The sequence below is a fragment of the Larus michahellis genome, unplaced genomic scaffold (assembly GCF_964199755.1).
Source record: "Larus michahellis unplaced genomic scaffold, bLarMic1.1 SCAFFOLD_434, whole genome shotgun sequence".
NCBI lineage: Eukaryota > Metazoa > Chordata > Aves > Charadriiformes > Laridae > Larus > Larus michahellis.
The window spans coordinates 1-21965 of NW_027436213.1; the positions used below are offsets into that span (position 1 = coordinate 1).

At 69.6% G+C, this 21965-nt stretch overlaps 2 protein-coding genes across 3 annotated transcripts; one reads left to right on the plus strand and one right to left on the minus strand.

Moving 5' to 3' along the window:
• Window positions 1–74: 74 nt before the first annotated feature.
• Window positions 75–3765, minus strand: AP4M1 (adaptor related protein complex 4 subunit mu 1; the record flags this gene model as incomplete). The annotated part of the gene is made up of 9 exons (XM_074571714.1): window positions 3713–3765; window positions 2594–2658; window positions 2374–2468; window positions 2168–2277; window positions 1973–2093; window positions 683–793; window positions 467–547; window positions 281–343; window positions 75–165 (listed from the first exon to the last, which is right to left on the minus strand). Coding segments are annotated over exons 2-9 (730 nt in total), but the record flags the coding sequence as incomplete, so codon positions are not given.
• Window positions 3766–3867: 102 nt separating this feature from the next.
• Window positions 3868–20091, plus strand: MCM7 (minichromosome maintenance complex component 7). 2 transcript variants are annotated; one of them, XM_074571715.1, is made up of 15 exons: window positions 3868–3995; window positions 4522–4601; window positions 6046–6210; window positions 7487–7611; window positions 7803–7983; window positions 8106–8243; window positions 9232–9381; window positions 10608–10722; window positions 10837–10968; window positions 11218–11301; window positions 11421–11814; window positions 13356–13439; window positions 15816–15984; window positions 18102–18211; window positions 19848–20089. In XM_074571715.1, exons 1-15 carry the CDS (start codon window positions 3965–3967, stop codon window positions 20044–20046), a joined length of 2157 nt encoding a protein of 718 aa, XP_074427816.1. In that variant the 5' UTR covers window positions 3868–3964; the 3' UTR covers window positions 20047–20089. The 2 variants fall into 2 exon arrangements, with proteins under 2 accessions (XP_074427816.1, XP_074427817.1); XM_074571716.1 differs by lacking the exon at window positions 10837–10968 and having other exon boundaries at window positions 19848–20091.
• Window positions 20092–21965: the final 1874 nt, after the last annotated feature.

Here is a 21965-nt window from a genome sequence, read left to right on the forward strand (position 1 = left end):
GGGGGGGGGACACAGGGACGGCGCGGCGTCACGCCGGGGGGGCTCTGGGTGTCCCCGACCCCCCCCCCCCCGACCCCCCCCCCCCTCCAAAATTTTACCCCCGCAGCTGGGCAGGTAGCACTTGAGCCGGATTTCGCCCTGGACGTCCACCTTCATGGGTGAGCCCTGGGGAGAGGGGAGACGGGGGGGGTTAGACTTTGGGGAGGGGGGGGGACACGGAGGGGGGGGGGGACACACGGCACAGCCCGGGGCGGGTCAGAGGGTCCCCGTCCCCACTCACGTTGGCGGCGATGACGACCGTCAGCCTCTCCACCACGTCCAGGAAAACCTCGTTCCGGGCGCCCTGCGGATGGAGGGGGGGGGGACGGGAGGGACACACACACACACAAAATATCGGGGGGGGGGGGGGGGGGGGGGGACACACATGGGGACACTGCGAGGCGGGGGGGGGGGGGGGATGTCCTACCTGCTCCCCCCGGGGGGGCAGCACGGGGCGGCTGGCGGCCGAGCTGGGGGCCACCTTGCTCTGCTGCGTCTCGGCGCCGAACTGCAACGACGCAAGGACGGTTGGGGGGGGGACACACACATAGATGGGGTTTGGAGACCCCCCCCCGGGCTGGGGGGGCGGTGTCTGGAGTCGGGGGGGTGTCACCCAGGCTGTGGGGTGTCCCCGTGGCCTCACCAGCCCGATGGAGCCCAGGTCGAGGAGGCTGAAGGGTTTGGTGGCCACCGGCTCCGTGTGCATGAAGTTGCGCAGCACCTCGGGGGACGTCGTCTGCACGTAGCCGTAGTCCTGGGGGGGGGGGGGGGGACACAAACCGGGGGGGGGGGGGTGTTGTCCCCGTCACCCCCCCGCCCCCCCGAGCTGTCCCCAACCCCGGAGTGGGGTGGGATGGGGGGGGGTGGGTGTCCCCATCACCCCCAGCCCCAGGAGGTGCCCCCCGGGGCGTCCTCACCACCTCGAGCTGTCCTTACGCCCCCCCCCCCCCCACATAGGGTGTCCCCAGCCCCCCCCCAGCGTGTCCCCCCCCCACCGGGTGGTGTCCCCAGCCAACCCCAAACCCCAAAAACCCTGACTCCCCCAGCACCCTGTGCCCCCCCCCACCCAGGCCCCAGAGCCCCCTGAGCCCCCCCCAAAACCCCTGAGCCCCCCCCAAAACCCCTGAGCCCCCAGCACCCTGAACCCCCCCCCCCAAAACCCCTGACTCCCCCAGCACCCTGTGCCCCCCCCCACCCCAGGCCCCAGAGCCCCCTGAGCGCCCCCCTCCCCCAAACCCTTGAACCCCCAGCACCCATAGCCCCCCCCCAAAAAAAACCCTGACTCCCCCAGCACCCTGTGCCCCCCCCGCCCCCAAAAACCCCTGAGCCCCCCCCCAAAAAAAACCCTGACTCCCCCCAGCACCCTGTGCCCCCCTCCAAACCCTTGAACCCCCAGCACCCATAGCCCCCCCCCAAAAAAACCCTGACTCCTCCAGCACCCTGTGCCCCCCCCGCCCCCAAAAACCCCTGAGCCCCCCCCCAAACCCTTGAACCCCCAGCACCCTGAACCCCCCCCCACAAAACCCCTGACTCCCCCAGCACCCTGTGCCCCCCCCCCCAGGCCCCAGAGCCCCCTGAGCCCCCCCCAAAACCCCTGAGCCCCCAGCACCCTGAACCCCCCCCCAACAAAACCCCTGACTCCCCCAGCACCCTGTGCCCCCCCCCCAAAACCCCTGACTCCCCCAGCACCCTGTGCCCCCCCCCAAAACCCCTGACTCCCCCAGCACCCTGTGCCCCCCCGCCCCCAAAAACCCCTGAGCCGCCCCCCCCCCCGCCAACCCTTGAACCCCCAGCAGCCTGTGCTCCCCCCCCGCCCCCCCAAAACCCCTGACTCCCCCAAGCGCCCCGTGCCCCCCCCCCCCCGCCCCCAAAAACCCTCGAGCCCCCTGCACCCTGTCCCCCCCCCCGTGTCCCCCCCCCCGTCCCCCCCCACCAGCATCTCGTCCAGCAGCTCGTAGACGAGGGCGAAGTTGAGCCCCACGCTCTTCTCGCTGAGGGGCCCGCAGAAATCCCGCAGCAGCGTCACCAGCCTGCGGCACCACGCGTGGCCGTCGCTGAGGGGGGGGGGGGGTCCCTGTCACCCCCACCCCCCCCCCGTGTCCGTCCCCCCCCCCCCCTCCCCGGGTACCTGTTGAGGAACTCCACCAGGGCGAAGGGCGACGCGTCCGCCGTGGTGGCGGTGGCCACGAAGTAGAGCCCCCCGTGACGCACGTGGACAAAATGCCGGCCCTCGTGGGTCTGGGGAAGAAGTTTGGGGGGGGGGGGAGAGTTGTCACCCCCATGGGACACCCCCACACCCCCCCCCCCGGATCCCCCCCCCCCCCCTCCCCTCACCATGAAGACGGGGGCCTGGTCCCCCGGCAGCGAGGTGATCCCGCGGTAGAAGACGTCGGCCAGGTCCGTGCCGGTGCCGCAGGTCTCCCCCCGGACTTTTTTTTTTTTTTTGGGGGGGGGGTGGGTTAAGGAGAATGGGGGGGGGACACACACACACACACGCACGCATGGGGGGGGGGTCCTGGGGACCCCCTTCCCCGGGGTGGCGGGAGGAGGATACAGTCCTTGTGGATGAGCCGGTCGCCCTTGGAGGAGAGGATGAAGATCTGGGACAGCATGGCTGGGCTGGGGGGGGGGGGACACACACACACAGGGGTTGGTGGGGGGCCCCCCCCAGCTCTGCGTACCCCCAAAGCTGCCTGCCCGTGTCCCCCCCCCCCCCCCCCCAACCCCGCCCCAGAGCCCCTGACAACCTGAGCCCCCCAAAACCCTTGTGCCCCCCCCCCCGCCTCCCCCAGGCCCCAGCGCTCCCAGCACCCTGAGCCCCCCCCCCCCCGAAAAAAAAAACCTTGACTCCCCCAGCACCCTGTGCCCCCCCCGCCCAGGCCCCAGAGCCCCCCCAAACCCCTGAGCCCCCCCCCAAAACCCTTGAGCCCCCAGCACCCTGAGCCCCCCCCCAAAACCCCTGACTCCCCCAGCACCCTGTGCCCCCCCCCCAGGCCCCAGAGCCCCCCGCACCCTGAGCCCCCCCCCCCCCCCAAACCCTTGAACCCCCAGCACCCTGAACCGCCCCCCCACAAAACCCCTGACTCCCCCAGCACGCCGTGCCCCCCCCCCCAAAAAACCCTGAGCCCCCCCCCAACCCTTGAGGCCCCAGCACCCTGAGCCCCCCCCCAGAAAACCCCTGACTCCCCCAGCACCCTGTGCCCCCCCCCACCCAGGCCCCAGAGCCCCCCCAAACCCCTGAGCCCCCCCCCAACCAAACCCCTGACTCCCCCAGCACCCTGTGACCCCCCCCAGGCCCCAGAACCCCCTGAGCCCCCCCCCCCCAAACCCTTGAACCCCCAGCACCCATAGCCCCCCCCCCGCCCAGGCCCCAGAGCCCCCCGCACCCTGAGCCCCCCCCCAAAACCCTTGAGCCCCCAGCACCCTGAGCCCCCCCCCAAAACCCCTGACTCCCCCAGCACCCTGAGCCCCCCCCAAAACCCCTGACTCCCCCAGCACCCTGAGCCCCCCCCAAAACCCTTGAGCCCCCAGCACCCTGAGCCCCCCCCCCAAAACCCTTGAGCCCCCCCCCCCCACCAAACCCTTGAACCCCCAGCACCCTGAACCGCCCCCCCCCAAAACCCCTGACTCCCCCAGCACCCCGTGCCCCCCCCCCCGACGTTCCCCCACTCACCGCAGGCCCCAGAGCCCCCCCCGGGCCCCGCCGTGTCCGTGTATCCCTCCCTCTCCCCCCCTCGCCCTTTAAAAGGGGCGTGTCCGGGCACTTCCGCCCCCAACGTCCCGCCCCCCCGTCACGTGACGCCGGCCGAAAGGGGCGGGGCCCCGGCTGTGGCCCGGTCACGTGGTGGCGTTTTTTCGCGCCACTTTTGGTTGCGGCGGCGGGAAACGGGGCCCGAACCGGGAACGAACCGGGAGCGACCCCGCCATGGCACCGCGCGACTACGCGGCGGAGAAAGGTGCGGGGGGGACCGGGACCGGGACCGGGATCGGGATCGGAGAGGCGCGATCGGAGAACCGGGATGGGGGACCGGGCCTGGGATCGGGGCCCCGGGATCGGGATCGGAGAACCGGGAGCGGGATCGGAGAACCGGGAGCGGGGCCCGGGATCGGGATCGGGGGCCCGGGATCGGGATCGGGGCCGGGATCGGGATCGGGATTGGAGAGGCGCGATCGGAGAACCGGGATCGGGATCGGAGAACCGCGATCGGGGCCCGGGATCGGGATCGGGGGCCCGGGATCGGGATCGGAGAACCGGGATCGGGATCGGGGCCGGGATCGGGATCGGGATCGGGATTGCAGAAGCGAGATCGGAGAACCGGGATCCGGGACCGGGAATGGGACCGGGATTGGGATCGGGACCGGATCGGGGGGCCGGGAGCCGGGATCGGGGGACGGGAACTGGGGTCGGGGGACCGGGATCGGGACCGGGGGGGTCCGTGACCGTGACGGTGCCCCCCCTCCCCGCCCCCCCCCCCCCCCCAGAGAAGGTGAAGCGGTTCCTGCAGGAATTCTACCGCGATGGCCCCGACGGCACCAAGGAGTTTCCCTACCGGGAGCTGCTGGTGAGACCGGGACCCCCCCCGGGATGTGTCCCCCCCCGGGGTGTCCCACCCCCCCCCCGTGCCGGTGGTGTCCCCCATCCCGTGTCCCGTTCCGTGCCACCCCCCCCGCCCCCATCCCCGGTGGGCCCCATCCCCCCTGCCCCCCCCTCAGTGCCCATGGGGTCCCCCCCCAACCCAGCAGCGCCCCCCCCCCCCATCCCACAATCAGCATTTTGGGGTCCCTCCCCCCCCATCTCCCCCCCCGTCTCCCCCCGTCTCCCCCCCCCCATCCCACAATCAGCATTTTGGGGTCCCTCCCCCCCCATCTCCCCCCCCATCTCCCCCCCCATCTCCCCCCCCGTCTCCCCCCCCCGTCTCCCCCCTCCTGTGCCCATGGGGTCCCCCCAATCCCAGCAGCCCCCCCCCATCCCACAATCAGCATTTCGGGGTCCCTCCCCCCCCATCTCCCCCCCCCCCGTCTCCCCCCTCCTGTGCCCATGGGGTCCCCCCCAATCCCAGCAGCCCCCCCCCCATCCCACCATCAGGATTTCGGGGTCCCTCCCCCCCCCGTCTCCCCCCCCCCGTGCCCATGGGGTCCCTCCCCCATCCCACAATCAGCATTTTGGGGTCCCCCCTGTCTTCCCCCCCCATCTCCCCCCCCCTGCCCGTGGGCTCCCCTCCATCCCACAGTCAGCATTTTGGGGTCCCTCCCCCCCCGTCTCTCCCCCCCCCCCCCGTCTCTCCCCCCCCATCCCACAATCACCATTTTGGGGTCCCTTCCCCCCCCCTCTCCCCCCCCCCCCCCCATCCCACAATCAGCATTTTGGGGTCCCTCCCCCCCATCTCCCCCCCCTCCCATCCCACAATCAGCATTTTGGGGTCCCTCCCCCCCGTCTCCCCCCCCCCCGTCTCCCCCCCCCCCATGCCTGTGAGGTCCCCCCCCATCCCACAGTCAGCATTTTGGGGTCCCTCCCCCCCCATCTCCCCCCGCCCCCATCTCCCCCCCCCCATCTCCCCCCCCCCCCATCCCACAGTCAGCATTTTGGGGTCCCTCCCCACCCCTCTCTCCCCCCCCCCATCCCACAATCAGCATTTTGGGGTCCCTCCCCCCCCATCTCCCCCCCCCCATCTCCCCCCCCCCCATCTCCCCCCCCCCTCCATCCCACAATCAGCATTTTGGGGTCCCTCCCCCCCCATCTCCCCCCCCCCATCTCCCCCCCCCCCATCTCCCCCCCCCTCCATCCCACAATCAGCATTTTGGGGTCCCTCCCCCCCCATCTCCCCCCCCATCTCCCCCCCCCCCCATCCCACAATCAGCATTTTGGGGTCCCTTCCCCCATCTCCCCCCCTACCCCCATGCCCGTGGGGTCCACCCCACCCCACGGCAGCTGGGGTTCCCCCCCCCCCCCCGCGCTGCCATCCTGCGTCCCCACACGCCCGGTGGCCCCCCCCCCCCCCCCCGCAGACGGCGCTGGCGCACCGGGAGCGCACGGCGCTGTACGTGGCGCTGGACGACGTGGCGGAGGACGAGCCCGAGCTGGCCGAGGCCGCCTGCGAGAACGCCAAGCGCTACGGCCGCCTCTTCGCCGACGCCGTCCACGAGCTGCTGCCCCTCTACAAGGAGCGCGAGGTGGGGGGGGGGACACACACACACACACGACACCCCCCCGACACCCCCCGCCATGTCCCTGTGTCCCCTCCTTGGGGGTCCCGAGCGGTGACACCCCCTCCAGGGCCGTCCCCTCCGAGGCGATTTTATAAAAATAAGTAATTTAACGGGGTGGGGGGGGAGCAGCCGGAGGGGGACCCAGAACAGCGCAATCCCCCCCCCCCCTCCCCGTCTTTGAACCCGGTTTTTGGTCTGGGGTCTCCCGGTGCCCCCCCCCCCCCCCCGCAGGTGTCCCTTTTCCGCCGGTCGATTCCCCGTCTCCGCCGAGGGGGTTTTTTGGGGTTTTTTTATCCTTTTCTTCACATCCTTTATCCCCTTCTGCGGGGTGGCCCGTGCTGGCGCGCAACGCGGGGAGCTCCAGAAGTCCGGGGTTTGTGGAAAAAAGCACCCAATTTGGGGAAAAAACACCAAAAGTGTCCCGGGTTTGGGGGAAAAAAACACCCAATTTTGGGAAAAAACACCAGAAGTCCCAGGTTTGGGGGAGAAAAACACCAATTTTGGGAAAAAACACCAAAAGTCCCCCGGGTTTGGGGGAAAAAAACACGCAATTTTGGGAAAAAACACCAGAAGTCCCGGGTTTGGGGGAAAAAAAGACCCAGTTTTGGGAAAAAACACCAAAAGTGTCCTGGGTTTGGGGGAAAACACACCCAATTTTGGGAAAAAACACCAAAAGTGTCCTGGGTTTGGGGGAAAAAACACCCAATTTGGGGAAAAAACACCACAAGTCCCGGGTTTGGGGGAAAAAACCCACCAATTTTGGGAAAAAACCACCGTTCCGTACGGATTCCGACGGACGGAAGCCCCGGGGGCTGGTTTGAACTTCCCGCCCTCCGCTCCGGGGGTGGGGGGGTTGTTTTTTCCCGATATTCCGGCCGCGCACCCGTTCAGCGCCCGTGAAAACGCGTCGTTTTTTTTTTTTTAATTATTTTTTATATTTATTTTTTTTTTTTAAATTTTCATTTTTATTGACGGAAATATCTTTACGACTAAAGCCCCATCGGCGCCCGCGGGCGGCGGGGCCGGGTGTTTCTCCGCGTTGAGACGGGACCAAACCCCCCCCCGTCCCCCCAAAATTCCGGGCACGGGATCGACCACGGAGTCCGTCCCTCCCCCCTTACCCCCCCCCCCCCATCACCGGGCAGCGTAAATCGCGCCGCGTTACCGAGTCACCCGTCCTAATTAAAGCTCGTTTCGGGGCGATGACCCCCATTTTTCCTCCTGCCCCCCCCCCCCCCAGGTCTCCCGCAAGGACGTGCTGGACGTTTACATCGAGCACCGGCTGCTGCTGGAGCAACGGGGCCGGGAGCGGGGGGACGCCCGTAGCCCCCACAACCAGTACCCCCCCGAGCTGCTGCGGCGCTTGTGAGTGCGACGGGAGGGGGGGGTGTCCCCATCACCCCCCGCCCCCCCCCGCATCCCAGGACCCCGTCCCCGCGTCCCCAAACCCCCTCCCGCTCCGTTGGCCGCCGCTGACCCCTTCCCTTTCCGTCTCCGCCGTGTCCCCCCCCATCGTGTCCGTGTGTCCCGTCCCGTTCCCCCCCCCCCCCCGGCAGCGAGGTGTATTTCAAGGCCCCCTCCGCCGCCAAGGCCCGCGTGGTGCGGGACGTCAAGGCCGACTGCATCGGGAAGCTGGTGACCGTCCGCGGCATCGTCACCCGCGTCACCGAGGTCAAGCCCATGATGGTGGTGGCCACCTACAGCTGCGACCAGTGCGGGGCCGAGACCTACCAGCCGGTGAGCGCCCGGGAGGGACGCGGGGAGGGGGTTTCTTTTGGTGGGGGGGGGGGGGGGGATGATGAGATGATGACAGGACCCACCCCCACCCTCCACAACCCCTCGTCGTCCCCCCAAACCAGATCCAGTCGCCCACCTTCATGCCGCTGCTGCTGTGCCCCAGCCGGGAGTGCCAGACCAACCGCGCCGGGGGGCGGCTCTACCTCCAGAGCCGCGGCTCCAAGTTCGTCAAATTCCAGGAGCTGAAGATGCAGGAACACGTGAGCCGGGACCGGGAATTGGGGGCCGGGGTCGGGGGGGGTGGGGAACGGGACGCGACGACGACGGACGCGACGATAGGAAAACCCCCTCCCCCCCCCCGGGACCGTGGGGCGTCACGGAATGACGGGGGTGGGAGATGACCCAGTCCGGTTTGTGCCCGTCACCCCTCAGTCCCGTCCTCCCGACACCCACACCCCCCCCCGAAATAGTTTACCAGCGTTGATAAGATTCTGCCCTCCCCCCCCCCCCGCCCCCCACACCCTCCGCCATCTTTTTTCCAGGCTAAAAAGCCCCAAATCCCTCAGTTTTTCTCCACGGGGAGACAACGTTCCGCCCCCTCGGCAGCTCGGTGGCCGTTTGCCGGCCCCTCTCCGCCCATTCCTTGCCCCGGCTGGACCCAGGACCGCCTTCTCCCTGCTGCCCCCCACCCCCCCTCCCAGGATGCCGTCGGCCTTCTTGGCTACCAGGGCCCACCGGCCGGCGCCCTGTTGGCCACCGGGGCTCCCGGGTCTCTTTTTTTTCCGCCGGAGCCAGCCCCCGGTTCGGTGTCGCCGGCGAAGTTCCGTCCCTTCGTCCCAGCCCTTGGCGATGGGGCCAGGGGGCCACCGTTGGCCACCGACCTCGTCCCCATCCCTGCCCTCCACCCCCCGCCCGGGGACAGTCCGGCTCCATCACGGCCGTGTCACCTCCCCCGGGGTCTCGGGGCTGCGGTGGCCTCGGCATGGGGACCCCCGAATCGTCCCCGGCCTCCCCTCGAGGTGTCCCCAGCGTGGGGATATGGGGGGGGGACGGTGACGGGGGACGACGACACACACACACACACGGAGGGGACGGAAACGGCCCCGGATCGGGAGCGTCCCCGCCGGAGGTGACGCGTCCCCGCGGCTGCTCCGTCCTGCCCGGGCTGCCCCGGGACAGACCGCTGGGGTTGGGGGACGGTGACATCCCCCCACCCCCGTCCCCTCAGCCCCCCCTCTGTCCCCGCAGACCGACCAGGTGCCCGTGGGCCACCTCCCCCGCTCCATCAGCGTGGTGGCCCACGGGGAGAACACGCGCCTGGCCCAGCCCGGGGACCACGTCAGCGTCACCGGCGTCTTCCTCCCCCTGCTCAAGGCCGGCTTCCGACAGATGGCCCAGGCAAGTGGCCGGCGGGGTGGAAACGGCGGCGGGACACCCCCCCCCACCCAACACACCCCCCCGGAATCACGGAATCAGGGAATGTTCAGCGTTGGAAGGGACCTCTAGAGATCATCTAGTCCCACTCCCCTGCTCCAGCAGGATTGCCCAGAGCACATCCCTCAGGGCTGCATCCAGGCGGGGCTTGAAAACCTCCGGAGAAGGGAACTCCACACCCCCCCTGGGCAGCCCGTTCCAGGGCTCCGTCGCCCTCACCGTAAAGGAGTTTTTCCGTGTCTTTGAACGGAACTTCCGATGTTCCAGCTTGTGCCCATTGCCCCTTGTCCTGTCACTGGGAACCACTGAAAAGAGCCCGGCTCCGTCCTCCTTGAACCCACCCTTTAGATACTTGTAAACATTAATCAGGTCCCCCCTCAACCTTCTCTTCTCCAGGCTAAAGAGTCCCAGCTCTTTCAGCCTTTCCTCAGAAGGGAGGTGCTCCAGTCCCTCAATCATCTTGGTTGCCCTTCACTGGACTCACTCCAGTAGTTCCCTGTCCCTCTTGAACTGGGGAGCCCAGAACTGGACACAGTACTCCAGTTGTGGCCTCACCAGTGCAGAGCAGAGGGGGAGAATGACCTCCCTCGACCTACTGGCCACACTCTTCCCTCTGCAGCCCAGGATGCCATTGGCCTTCTTGGCGACAAGGGCACACTGCTGGCTCATGGATAATTTGCTGTCTACCAGGACCCCCAGCTCCTTCTCCTCAGAGCTGCTTCCCAGCATGTCCGCCCCTAACCTATACTGGTGCTTGGCATTCTTCCTCCCCAGGTGCAGGACCCTACACTTGCTTTTGTTGAACCTCATGAGGTTCTTCTCTGCCCAGCTCTCCAGCCTGTCCAGGTCACGCTGGATGGCAGCACGGCCCTCCGGAGTGTCGGCCACCCCTCCCAGCTCGGTATCATCAGCGAACTTGCTGAGGGTACACTCTGTCCCCTCATCCAGGTCATTAATGAATATATTGAACAAAATTGGACCGAGTATTGACCCCTGAGGGACACCACTGGTTACAGGCCTCCAACCGGACTCTGTGCCGCTGGTCACAACCCTCTGAGTCCTGTCACTCAGCCAGCTCTCGATCCACCTCACCGTCACCTCGTCTAGCCCACACTTCCTCAGCTTCCTCATGAGGATGACCCCCCCGTCACCTTCCTCTTCCTCCTCTTCGTCCCCCCCCCCCCCTCCAGGGTTTGCTCTCCGAGACCTACCTGGAAGCCCACTGCATCGCCAAGATGAACAAGAGCGAGGAGGACGAGGCGGGCGCCGGGGAGCTGAGCGCCGAGGAGCTGCGGCAGATCACCGGTGAGGCCGCGGCGGGGGCCGGGGGGGGGGGGGGGGTGATGGCGGTGGGCACACCGGGCGGCCGCCCCACGGTTTTATATCCGTCCCCCCCCCTCCCCGGCTTTGCCCGGCCAGAGGAGGACTTCTACGACAAGCTGGCCGCCTCCATCGCCCCCGAGATCTATGGCCACGAGGACGTGAAGAAGGCGCTGCTGCTGCTGCTGGTGGGCGGCGTGGACCGCAACCCCCACGGCATGAGGATCCGGGGTGAGAGCCGCGCGACGGGACCCCCCCCCCCAACCCTTTGCCGGGGGTGTCATGTGTCCCGTCGTCCTGTCCCCCCCCTCCCCAGACAGCGGGGGAAGTTTTGGGGGGGTCGGTTCCACGGTGGGGTCGGGATCGGGGCGTCCCGCTTCGGGGTTTGGCGGTGGGATTTGGGGGGGGAGCGGGGTTGCCCCCCTCCCAGGACTCAAACGACCCCCCCCCCCTGCCCCAAACTTTTCCCCCCCACCCCAGGAAACATCAACATCTGCCTCATGGGCGACCCCGGCGTGGCCAAATCCCAGCTCCTGTCCTACATTGACCGCCTGGCGCCGCGCAGTGAGTCCCGGGGGGGTCCCGGGGAGGAGGAGGAGGTGGGGGTTGGGGGGGGGAGGGTGCCTGCACCCCCTTAACCCCCCAACTCCCGTCTTTTCCCCCCCCCCTCCCTCCACCTCCAGGCCAGTACACGACGGGCCGGGGCTCCTCGGGCGTGGGGCTGACGGCGGCCGTGCTGCGGGACCCCCTGACGGGGGAGCTGGCCCTGGAGGGGGGGGCGCTGGTGCTGGCCGACCGGGGGGTCTGCTGCATCGACGAGTTCGACAAGATGCTGGAGGCCGACCGCACGGCCATCCATGAGGTGATGGAGCAGCAGAGCATCTCCATCGCCAAGGCGGGCGTCCTGGCCACCCTCAACGCCCGCTGCGCCATCCTGGCCGCCGCCAACCCGGCCTACGGCCGCTACAACCCCAAGCGCAGCCTGGAGCACAACGTCCAGCTGCCGGCCGCCCTCCTCTCCCGCTTCGACCTGCTCTGGCTCATCCAGGACCGCCCCGACCGCGACAACGACCTGCGGTAGAGCTGCGGGGAGCACGGACCCGGGGGGGCGGCTGTGGGGCTGGGAGGCGGGGGGCGAGGGTCAGGGGGACGCCATGGGGCTGGGGGCGAGGGTCAGGGGGAAGCCGAGGGGCTGGGAGGTGAGGGGTGAGGGTTGGGGGGACACCATGGGGCTGGGGGCAAGGGTCAGGGGGACGCCATGGGGCTGGTGAGGGGCTGGGAGGCGAGGGGTGAGGGTTGGGGGGACACCATGGGGCTGGGGGCGAGGGTCAGGGGGACGCCATGGGGCTGGTGAGGGGCTGGGAGGCGAGGGGTGAGGGTTGGGGGGACACCATGGGGCTGGGGGCAAGGGTCAGGGGGACGCCATGGGGCTGGTGAGGGGCTGGGAGGTGAGGGTTGGGGGGACACCATGGAGCTGGGGGCAAGGGTCAGGGGGACGCCATGGGGCTGGTGAGGGGCTGGGAGGCGAGGGGTGAGGGTTGGGGGGACACCATGGGGCTGGGGGCAAGGGTTGGGGGCAAGCCATGGGGCTGGGGGTGAGGGCTGGGGGGAAGCCATGGGGCTGGGAGATGGTGGGTGAGGGTTGGGGGGACACCATGGGGCTGGGAGGTGGGGGGCAAGGGTTGGGGGGGAAGCCATGGGGCTGGGGGTGAGGGTTGGGGGGGAAGCCATGGGGCTGGGAGATGGGGGGTGAGGGCTGGGGGGAAGCCATGGGGCTGGGGGTGAGGGTTGGGGGGACACCATGGGGCTGGGAGGCGAGGGGCGAGGGTTGGGGGGACACCATGGGGCTGGGAGGTGGGGGGCAAGGGTTGGGGGGGAAGCCATGGGGCTGGGGGTGAGGGTTGGGGGGGAAGCCATGGGGCTGGGAGATGGTGGGTGAGGGTTGGGGGGACACCATGGGGCTGGGAGGTGGGGGGCGAGGGTTGGGGGAACGCCATGGGTCTGGGAGGTGGGGGGCGAGGGTTGGGGGGGAAGCCATGGGGCTGGGAGATGGGGGGTGAGGGCTGGGGGGAAGCCATGGGGCTGGGGGTGAGGGTTGGGGGGACACCATGGGGCTGGGAGGCGAGGGGCGAGGGTTGGGGGGACACCGTGGGGCTGGGAGGCGGGGGGCAAGGGTTGGGGGGGAAGCCATGGGGCTGGGGGTGAGGGTTGGGGGGGAAGCCATGGGGCTGGGAGATGGTGGGTGAGGGCTGGGGGGCCACCATGGGGCTGGGGGTGAGGGCTGGGGGGAAGCCATGGGGCTGGGAGATGGGGGGTGAGGGTTGGGGGGGAAGCCATGGGGCTGGGAGGTGGGGGGCGAGGGTTGGGGGCAAGCCATGGGGCTGGGGGTGAGGGTTGGGGGGGAAGCCATGGGGCTGGGAGATGTTGGGTGAGGGTTGGGGGGGAAGCCATGGGGCTGGGAGGTGGGGGGCGAGGGTTGGGGGGACACCATGGGGTTGGGGGCAAGCCCACGGGGCTGGGGGCCGTGGGGCTGGGCTGGAGGGACCCCTGGGAGAGCCGTGGGGCTGGGAGGTGTGGGGCAGCCCCGTCCCCTCTGCCGACCCCTCCCTGCCCCACAGCCTGGCCCAGCACATCACCTACGTGCACCAGCACAGCCGCCAGCCCCCCCGCGCCTTCCGCCAGCTCGACATGAGGCTCATGAGGTGGGCGAGGACGGGGGGACCCCATTGTCCCCAACCGTCCCCAACCGTCCCCAGGTCCCCAACAGTCCCCATGTCCCCAGCTGTCCCCAACCGTCCCCAGGTCCCCAACCGTCCCCAACCATCCCTGTGGCCCCAACCGTCCCCGTGGCCCCAACCGTCCCCATGTCTCCAACTGTCCCCATGTCCCCAACTGTCCCCAACCGTCTCTGTGGCCCCAACCATCCCCAGGTCCCCAACTGTCCCCAACTGTCCCTGTGTCCCCAACCGTCCCCATGGCCCCAACTGTCCCCAACCGTCCCTGTGGCCCCAACCATCCCCGTGTCCCCGACCGTCCCCAACCGTCCCCAGGTCCCCAACAGTCCCCATGTCCCCAGCTGGCCCCAACCGTCCCCGTGGCCCCAGCCGTCCCCAGGTCCCCAACAGTCCCCATGTCTCCAACTGTCCCCAACCGTCTCTGTGGCCCCAACCGTCCCCATGTCCCCAACAACTGTCCCTGTGTCCCCAACCATCCCCGTGTCCCCGACCGTCCCCAACCATCCCCAGGTCCCCAACAGTCCCCAACAGTCCCCATGTCCCCAACCGTCCCCGTGGCCCCAACCGTCCCCAGGTCCCCAACCATCCCCAACCATCCCCGTGTCCCCAACCGTCCCCATGTCCCCAACAACTGTCCCTGTGTCCCCAACCATCCCCGTGTCCCCGACCGTCCCCAACCATCCCCAGGTCCCCAACAGTCCCCAACCGTCCCCGTGGCCCCGACCGTCCCCGTGTCCCCAACGGTCCCCATGTCCCCGACCATCCCTGTGTCCCTGACTGTCCCCGTGTCTCCAACCATCTCTGTGTCCCTGACCGTCCCCATGTCCCCAACCGTCCCCTTGTCCCCAACAGTCCCCGTGTCCCTGACCATCCCTGACCGACCCCATGTCCCCAACCATCCCCAACCATCCCTGTGTCCCCAACCGTCCCCATGTCCCCAACAACTGTCCCTGTGGCCCCAACTGTCCCCATGTCTCCAACCGTCCCCATGTCCCCAACTGTCCCCAACCGTCCCTGTGGCCCCAACCGTCCCCGTGGCCCCAACTGTCCCCTTGTCTCCAACCGTCCCCGTGTCCCCGACCATCCCCAACCATCCCTGTGTCCCCAACAGTCCCCGTGTCCCCGACCATCCCCAACTGTCCCCGTGTCCCTGACTATCCCCAACCGTCCCCATGTCCCCAACCGTCCCCGTGGCCCCAACCGTCCCCGTGTCCCCGACCGTCCCCACGTCGCCGACCGTCCCCATGTCCCCAACTGTCCCCAACCATCCCTGTGTCCCCAACCGTCCCCATGTCTCCGACCGTCCCCATGTCCCCAGCCGTCCCCATGTCCCCAACTGTCCCCATGTCTCCAACCGTCCCCATGTCCCCAACCGTCCTCAACCGTCCCCAACCATCCCCGTGTCCCCGACTGTCCTCGTGTCCCCAACCATCCCCATGACCCCGACCGTCCCCATGTCCCTGACTGTCCTTGTGACCCCAACTGTCCCCATGTCTCTGACTGTCCCCATGTCCCTGACTGTCCCCATGTCCCCGACCATACCCATGGCCCTGACCATTCCCGTGTCCCCGACCGTCCCCATGTCCCCAACGGTTCTCTACCATCCCTGTGTCCCCGACCGTCCCCCTGTCCCCAACCGTCCCTGTGTCCTCGACCGTCCCCATGTCCCCAACCATCCCCAACCCTCCCTATGACCCCGACCATGGCCCTGACCATTCCCCTGTCCCCAGCCGTCCCTGTGTCTCCAACCGTCCCCGTGTCCCTGATCGTCCCTGTGTCCCCGACCATCCCCGACCGTCCCCATGTCTCCCAACAGTCCCCAACCATCCCCATGTCCCCAACCGTCCCCATGGCTCTGACTGTCCCTGTGTCCCCAACCGTCCCCATGTCCCCAACTGTCCCCGTGGCCCCAACCATCCCCATGTCCCCAACCGTCCCCAACCATCCCCGTGTCTCCGACCGTCCCTGTGTCTCCGACCGTCCCCATGTCCCCAACAGTCCCCGTGTCCCTGACTGTCCCCGTGGCCCCAACCATCCCCATGTCCCCAACCGTCCCCAACCATCCCTGTGTCCCCAACCATCCCCATGTCCCCAACCATCCCCAAGCATCCCTGTGTCCCCGACCGTCCCCGTGTCTCCGACCGTCCCCATGTCCCCGACCATCCCCGTGTCCCCAGCCATCCCTGTGTCTCCGACCGTCCCCGTGTCCCCGACCGTCCCCGTGTCCCCAACAGTCCCCGTGTCCCCGACCGTCTCCATGTCTCCGACCGTCCCCGTGTCCCCAACCATCCCCATGTCCCCGACCGTCCCCGTGTCCCCTCACCCGCCCTGTCCCCCCTCCAGGCGCTACATCGCCATGTGCAAGCGGAAGCAGCCGGTGGTGCCGGAGGCTTTGGCCGACTACATCACGGCCGCCTACGTGGAGATGCGGAAGGAGGCCTGGGCCAGCAGGGACACGACCTACACCTCGGCCCGCACCCTGCTGGCCATCCTGCGCCTGGCCACCGCCCTGGTGAGCCCCGGGGACACCGGGGACCCCTCCGCCCCGCGGGGACCCCGCTCGGGGACCGGGGTCACCTCCCTGCCAGGGACGAAGTTGCGGGGGGGGGGACAACCTTGAGGGAACCCCCAACCTTCTCCCCGGGGTCGCCAAGGGAGGAGGTGGCAGTGCCAGCGGCACCTCGTCCCCTCCCCGTGTCCCCAGGGAGGAGGTGACAGTGCCAGAAGTCCCCTCCCCGTGTCCCCAAGAGGAGGTGGCACTGCCAGAGGTCCCCCCCCATCCCTTCCCCGTGTCCCCAGGGAGGAGGTGACAGTGCCAGGGTCCCCCCCATCCCCTCCCCATGTCCCCAGGAGGAGGTGGCAGCGCCAGGGTCCCCTCCCTGTGTCCCCAGGGAGGAGGTGACAGTGCCAGGGTCCCCCCCCCATCCCCTCCCCATGTCCCCAGGAGGAGGTGGCAGCGCCAGCGTCCCCTCCACATGTCCCCAGGGAGGAGGTGGCAGCGCCAGGGTCCCCCCCATCCCCTCCCCGTGTCCCCAAGAGGAGGTGGCACTGCCAGAGGTCCCCCCCCATCCCTTCCCCGTGTCCCCCAGGAGGAGGTGGCAGCGCCGGGGTCCCCCCCACCCCTTCCCCGTGTCCCCACGGAGGAGGTGGCAGCGCAAGGGTCCCCCCCATCCCTTCCCCATGTCCCCAGGAGGAGGTGGCAGCGCCAGGGTCCCCTCCCTGTGTCCCCAGGGAGGAGGTGACAGTGCCAGAGGTCCCCTCCCTGTGTCCCCAGGGAGGAGGTGACAGTGCCAGGGTCCCCCCCATCCCCTCCCCATGTCCCCAGGAGGAGGTGACAGTGCCAGAGGTCCCCCCCCATCCCCTCCCCATGTCCCCAGGAGGAGGTGACAGTGCCAGAGGTCCCCCCCCATCCCTTCCCCATGTCCCCAGGAGGAGGTGACAGTGCCAGAGGTCCCCCCCCATCCCCTCCCCATGTCCCCAGGAGGAGGTGACAGTGCCAGAGGTCCCCTCCCTGTGTCCCCAGGGAGGAGGTGACAGTGCCAGAGGTCCCCCCCATCCCCTCCCCATGTCCCCAGGAGGAGGTGGCAGCGCCAGGGTCCCCCCCATCCCTTCCCCGTGTCCCCAGGGAGGAGGTGGCAGCGCCAGAGGTCCCCCCCCATCCCTTCCCCATGTCCCCAGGAGGAGGTGGCAGCGACAGGGTCCCCCCCCATCCCCTCCCCATGTCCCCAGGAGGAGGTGACAGTGCCAGGGTCCCCCCCATCCCCTCCCCATGTCCCCAGGAGGAGGTGACAGTGCCAGAGGTCCCCCCCCATCCCCTCCCCATGTCCCCAGGAGGAGGTGACAGTGCCAGAGGTCCCCCCCCATCCCTTCCCCATGTCCCCAGGAGGAGGTGACAGTGCCAGAGGTCCCCCCCCATCCCCTCCCCATGTCCCCAGGAGGAGGTGACAGTGCCAGAGGTCCCCCCCCATCCCCTCCCCATGTCCCCAGGAGGAGGTGACAGTGCCAGGGTCCCCCCCATCCCCTCCCCATGTCCCCAGGAGGAGGTGGCAGCGCCAGCGTCCCCTCCCCATGTCCCCAGGGAGGAGGTGACAGTGCCAGAGGTCCCCCCCATCCCCTCCCCATGTCCCCAGGAGGAGGTGGCAGCGACAGGGTCCCCCCCCATCCCCTCCCCATGTCCCCAGGAGGAGGTGGCAGCGCCAGAGATCCCCCCCCATCCCTTCCCCGTGTCCCCAGGAGGAGGTGACAGTGCCAGGGGTGCCCCGTCCCCCCCCCCACCCTGCTGTGTCCCCATCCCCCCCCCCCCCGACATGTTCCCCTGTCCCCAGCCGTGTCCCTGTCCCCCCCCCACAACCCCCAGGAGCCCCCAAATGGTTCCTGCCGGCGGCGCGGGGACGGTGATGCCCCTCCAGAGCCCCCAGGGCACGGTGTCCCCTCCTGTCCCCCCCCCCAACTCGGTGTCCCCCCGGGGACAACGCCGGCACCTTGCGGGGCTTCCAGCGGTCTCGGGGTGTCCCCGGGGCAGGGGGGAGCGTTGGGGTCCCCCGGGGGGCGGCAGGGGCTGTGCTGGGGGGGTGGTGGTGGGGGGGGGGGGGTGTCCCGTTGCTGCTGACCCCCCCCCGTCTCCCGCAGGCCCGGCTGCGGCTGGTGGACGTGGTGGAGAAGGAGGACGTGAACGAAGCCATGAGGCTGATGGAGATGTCCAAGGACTCGCTGCTGGGGGACAAGGGACAACAGAGCCGGTGAGGGGGGGACACGGCGGCGGGGGGGGGACACACACACACACGACACACACACACGACAGTGTCACCTCCCTGGGCCGCGACCTGCCAGAAAGGGAAAGTGGTGGGGCAGCCCTGAGGGAGCCCCGACCTCGTCCCCTTGTCCCCGGGGTCACCATGGGGGAGGTGGGGAGGAGGTGGCAGTGCCGGGGGGGTGTGTCCTGTCCCCTCCCCACGTCCCAAGGGAGAAGGTGACAGTGCCAAGGTCCCCTCCCCATGGCCCTGGGAGGAGGTGGCAGCGCCAGCGCCCCCCCTTGTCCCCTCCCCATGTCCCAAGGGAGAGGTGACAGTGCCAGGGTGTCCCGTCCCCAGTTCTCAGGGTGTCTGGGGAGGAGGTGGCAGCGCCAGGGGTCCCCCCCCCATCCCCTCCCCATGTCCCCTTGGAGAAGGTGACGGTACCAGGGACGCCCTGTCCCCAATTCCTGAGGTGTCCATGGAGGAGGTGACGGTACCAGGGATCCCCCGTCCCCAATTCCCGGGGTGTCCAGGGAGGAGGTGGCAGCGCCAGGGTCCCCCCCTCATCCCCTCCCCATGTCCCAAGGGAGAGGTGACAGTGCCAGGGTGTCCCATCCCCAGTTCTCAGGGTGTCCGGGGAGGAGGTGGCAGCGCCAGGGGTCCCCCATCCCTTCCCCATGTCCCAAGGGAGAGGTGACGGTGCCAAGGTCCCCTCCCCACGTCCCTGGGAGGAGGTGGCAGCGCCAGGGTCCCCCCCCCATCCCCTCCCCATGTCCCCTTGGAGAAGGTGACGGTACCAGGGACGCCCTGTCCCCAATTCCTGAGGTGTCCATGGAGGATGTGGCAGCGCCAGGGGTCCCCCATCCCTTCCCCATGTCCCAAGGGAGAGGTGACAGTGCCAAGGTCCCCTCCCCACGTCCCTGGGAGGAGGTGGCAGCGCCAGTGGCACCTTGTCCCAAGGGAGAGGTGACAGTACCAAGGATGCCCCGTCCCCAATTCCCAGGCTGTCCGGGGAGGAGGTGGCAGCGCCAGGGCCACCCTGTCCCCAATTCCCGGGGTGTCCATGGAGGAGGTGACAGTGCCAGGGTCCCCCATCCCTTCCCCATGTCCCAAGGGAGGGGTGACAGTGCCAAGGTCCCCTCCCCACGTCCCTGGGAGGAGGTGGCAGCGCCAGGGTCCCCCCCCATCCCCTCCCCATGTCCCCTTGGAGAAGGTGACAGTGCCAGGGCCGCCCTGTCCCCAATTCCTGAGGTGTCCATGGAGGAGGTGACGGTACCAGGGACGCCCCGTCCCCAATTCCCGGGGTGTCCGGGGAGGAGGTGACGGTACCAGGGACGCCCCGTCCCCAATTCCCGGGGTGTCCGGGGAGGAGGTGACGGTACCAGGGACGCCCCGTCCCCAATTCCCGGGGTGTCCGGGGAGGAGGTGACGGTACCAGGGACGCCCCGTCCCCAATTCCCGGGGTGTCCGGGGAGAAGGTGACAGTACCAGGGACGCCCCGTCCCCAATTCCCGGGGTGTCCGGGGAGGAGGTGACGGTACCAGGGATGCCCCGTCCCCAATTCCCGGGGTGTCCGGGGAGGAGGTGGCAGCGCCAGCGTCCCCCTGACCCCCCGCCGCGTGTCGTGTCCCCCCCCCCGCAGGGTGCAGCGGCCGGCCGACGCCATCTTCGCGGCGGTGCGGGAGGTGGCGGGGGGCCGGGCGGTGCCCTACGGCGAGGCCCTGCAGCGCTGCCTGGCCAAGGGCTTCACCCCGGCCCAGGTGCAGGACGCGCTGCGGGAGTACGAGGAGCTGGACGTGCTGCACGTCAACGCCGCCCGCACCCGCATCACCTTCGTCTGACGGGGGGGGGGACATGGCGGGGACCCCGCGGGGCAGGGGGACACGTGGGGACGCATCCCCCATCGCCCTCGGGGGACATGGGGGGACACGGGGGACGCAGCCCCCATCGCCCTCGGGGGACACGGGGAGACACACGGGGACGCAGCCCCCGTCGCCCTCGGGGGACACGGGGGGACACAGCCCCCGTTGCCCTCGGGGGACACCCAGGGACGCAGCCCCCGTCGCCCTCGGGGGACACGGGGAGACACACGGGGACGCAGCCCCCGTTGCCCTCGGGGGACATGGGGGGACACGCGGGGACGCAGCCCCCGTCACCCTCGGGGGACACGGGGGGACACGTGGGGACGCAGCCCCCATCGCCCTCGGGGGACATGGGGGGACACGGGGGACGCAGCCCCCATCGCCCTCGGGGGACACGGGGAGACACGCGGGGACACAGCCCCCGTCGCCCTTGGGGGACACGGGGGGACACAGCCCCCGTCGCCCTCGGGGGACATGGGGGGACACACGGGGACGCAGCCCCCATCGCCCTCGGGGGACACGGGGGGACATGTGGGGACGCAGCCCCCGTTGCCCTCGGGGGACATGGGGGGACACGGGGGACGCAGCCCCTGTCGCCCTCAGGGGATACCCAGGGACGCAGCCCCCGTTGCCCTCGGGGGACACGGGGGGACACAGGGGACGCGTCCCCCCCCCCCCCGTCCTTCCCCGGCCCCGCTCCCTCCTCGAGTTGCTGGTTTTTTTACCAATAAAAGGGTTTTTCCTGACCGTTCTTGGGGGACCCCCCCAGCCCCTTCCCCCCCCCCCCCCCGACCTGGGGCCACGCTCCAACCCCCCCACCCCGGACCACAGTAACCCCCCTTCTGACCACCTTCTTCCCCCCCCCGGCCCAGGACATCACACCCCCAGGACACCCTGTCCCCCCCCAGCATCACCCCGTCCCCCCCAGGACCATGTTATCCCCCCCCAGGATCACCCCATCCCCCCTAGAACCACCCTATTCCCCCCCCCAGGACCATGTTATCCCCCCCAGGACCCTCCTGTACCCCCCAGGCCCATGTGTCCCCCCCCCAGGACCACCCTATACCCCCCTAGGACCATGTTATCCCCCCCCCAGGACCATGTCCCCCCCAGGACCATGTTATCCCCCGGCCCCGGACCACCCCATCCCCCCCCAGAACCACCCTATCCCCCCCCCAGGACCATGTTATCCCCCCCCAGGACCCTCCTGTACCCCCCAGGCCCATGTGTGCCCCCCAGGACCACCCTATACCCCCCTAGGGCCATGTTATCCCCCCCCAGGACCATGTCCCCCCCAGGACCATGTTATCCCCCCGCCCCGGACCACCCCATCCCCCCCCAGAACCACCCTGTCCCCCCCCCAGGACCCTCCTGTAGCCCCCAGGCCCATGTGTCCCCCCCAGGACCAACCTATACCCCCCTAGGACCATGTTATCCCCCCCCCAGGACCATGATATCCCCCCCAGGACCCTCCTGTACCCCCCAGGCCCATGTGTCCCCCCCAGGACCACCCTATACCCCCCTAGGACCATGTTATCCCCCCCCCAGGACCACCCTATCCGCCCCCCCAGGACCCTCCTGTAGCCCCCAGGCCCATGTGTCGTCCCCCCCAGGACCACCCTATACCCCCCTAGGACCATGTTATTCCCCCCCAGGACCCTCCTGTACCCCCCAGGCCCATGTGTCCCCCCCCCCAGGACCACCCTATACCCCCCTAGGACCATGTTATTCCCCCCCAGGACCCTCCTGTACCCCCCAGGCCCATGTGTCCCCCCCCCAGGACCACCCTATACCCCCCTAGGACCATGTTATCCCCCCCCAGGACCCTCCTGTACCCCCCCCAGGCCCACGTGTGTGTGCGTGTGCCCCCCCCCGCCTGGGTCCAGGCCATCAAACCG

What these genes read in the sequence shown, in the direction of transcription:
- MCM7 (XM_074571715.1), top strand. Translation starts at nt 3,965, where the DNA reads ATGGCACCGCGCGACTACGCGGCGGAGAAAG. An exon ending in CGACTACGCGGCGGAGAAAG is followed by an intron (nt 3,996 to 4,521) that starts GTGCGGGGGGGA and finishes CCCCCCCCCCAG; the next exon opens with AGAAGGTGAAGCGGTTCCTG. An exon ending in GGGCCGAGACCTACCAGCCG is followed by an intron (nt 7,984 to 8,105) that starts GTGAGCGCCCGG and finishes CCCCCAAACCAG; the next exon opens with ATCCAGTCGCCCACCTTCAT.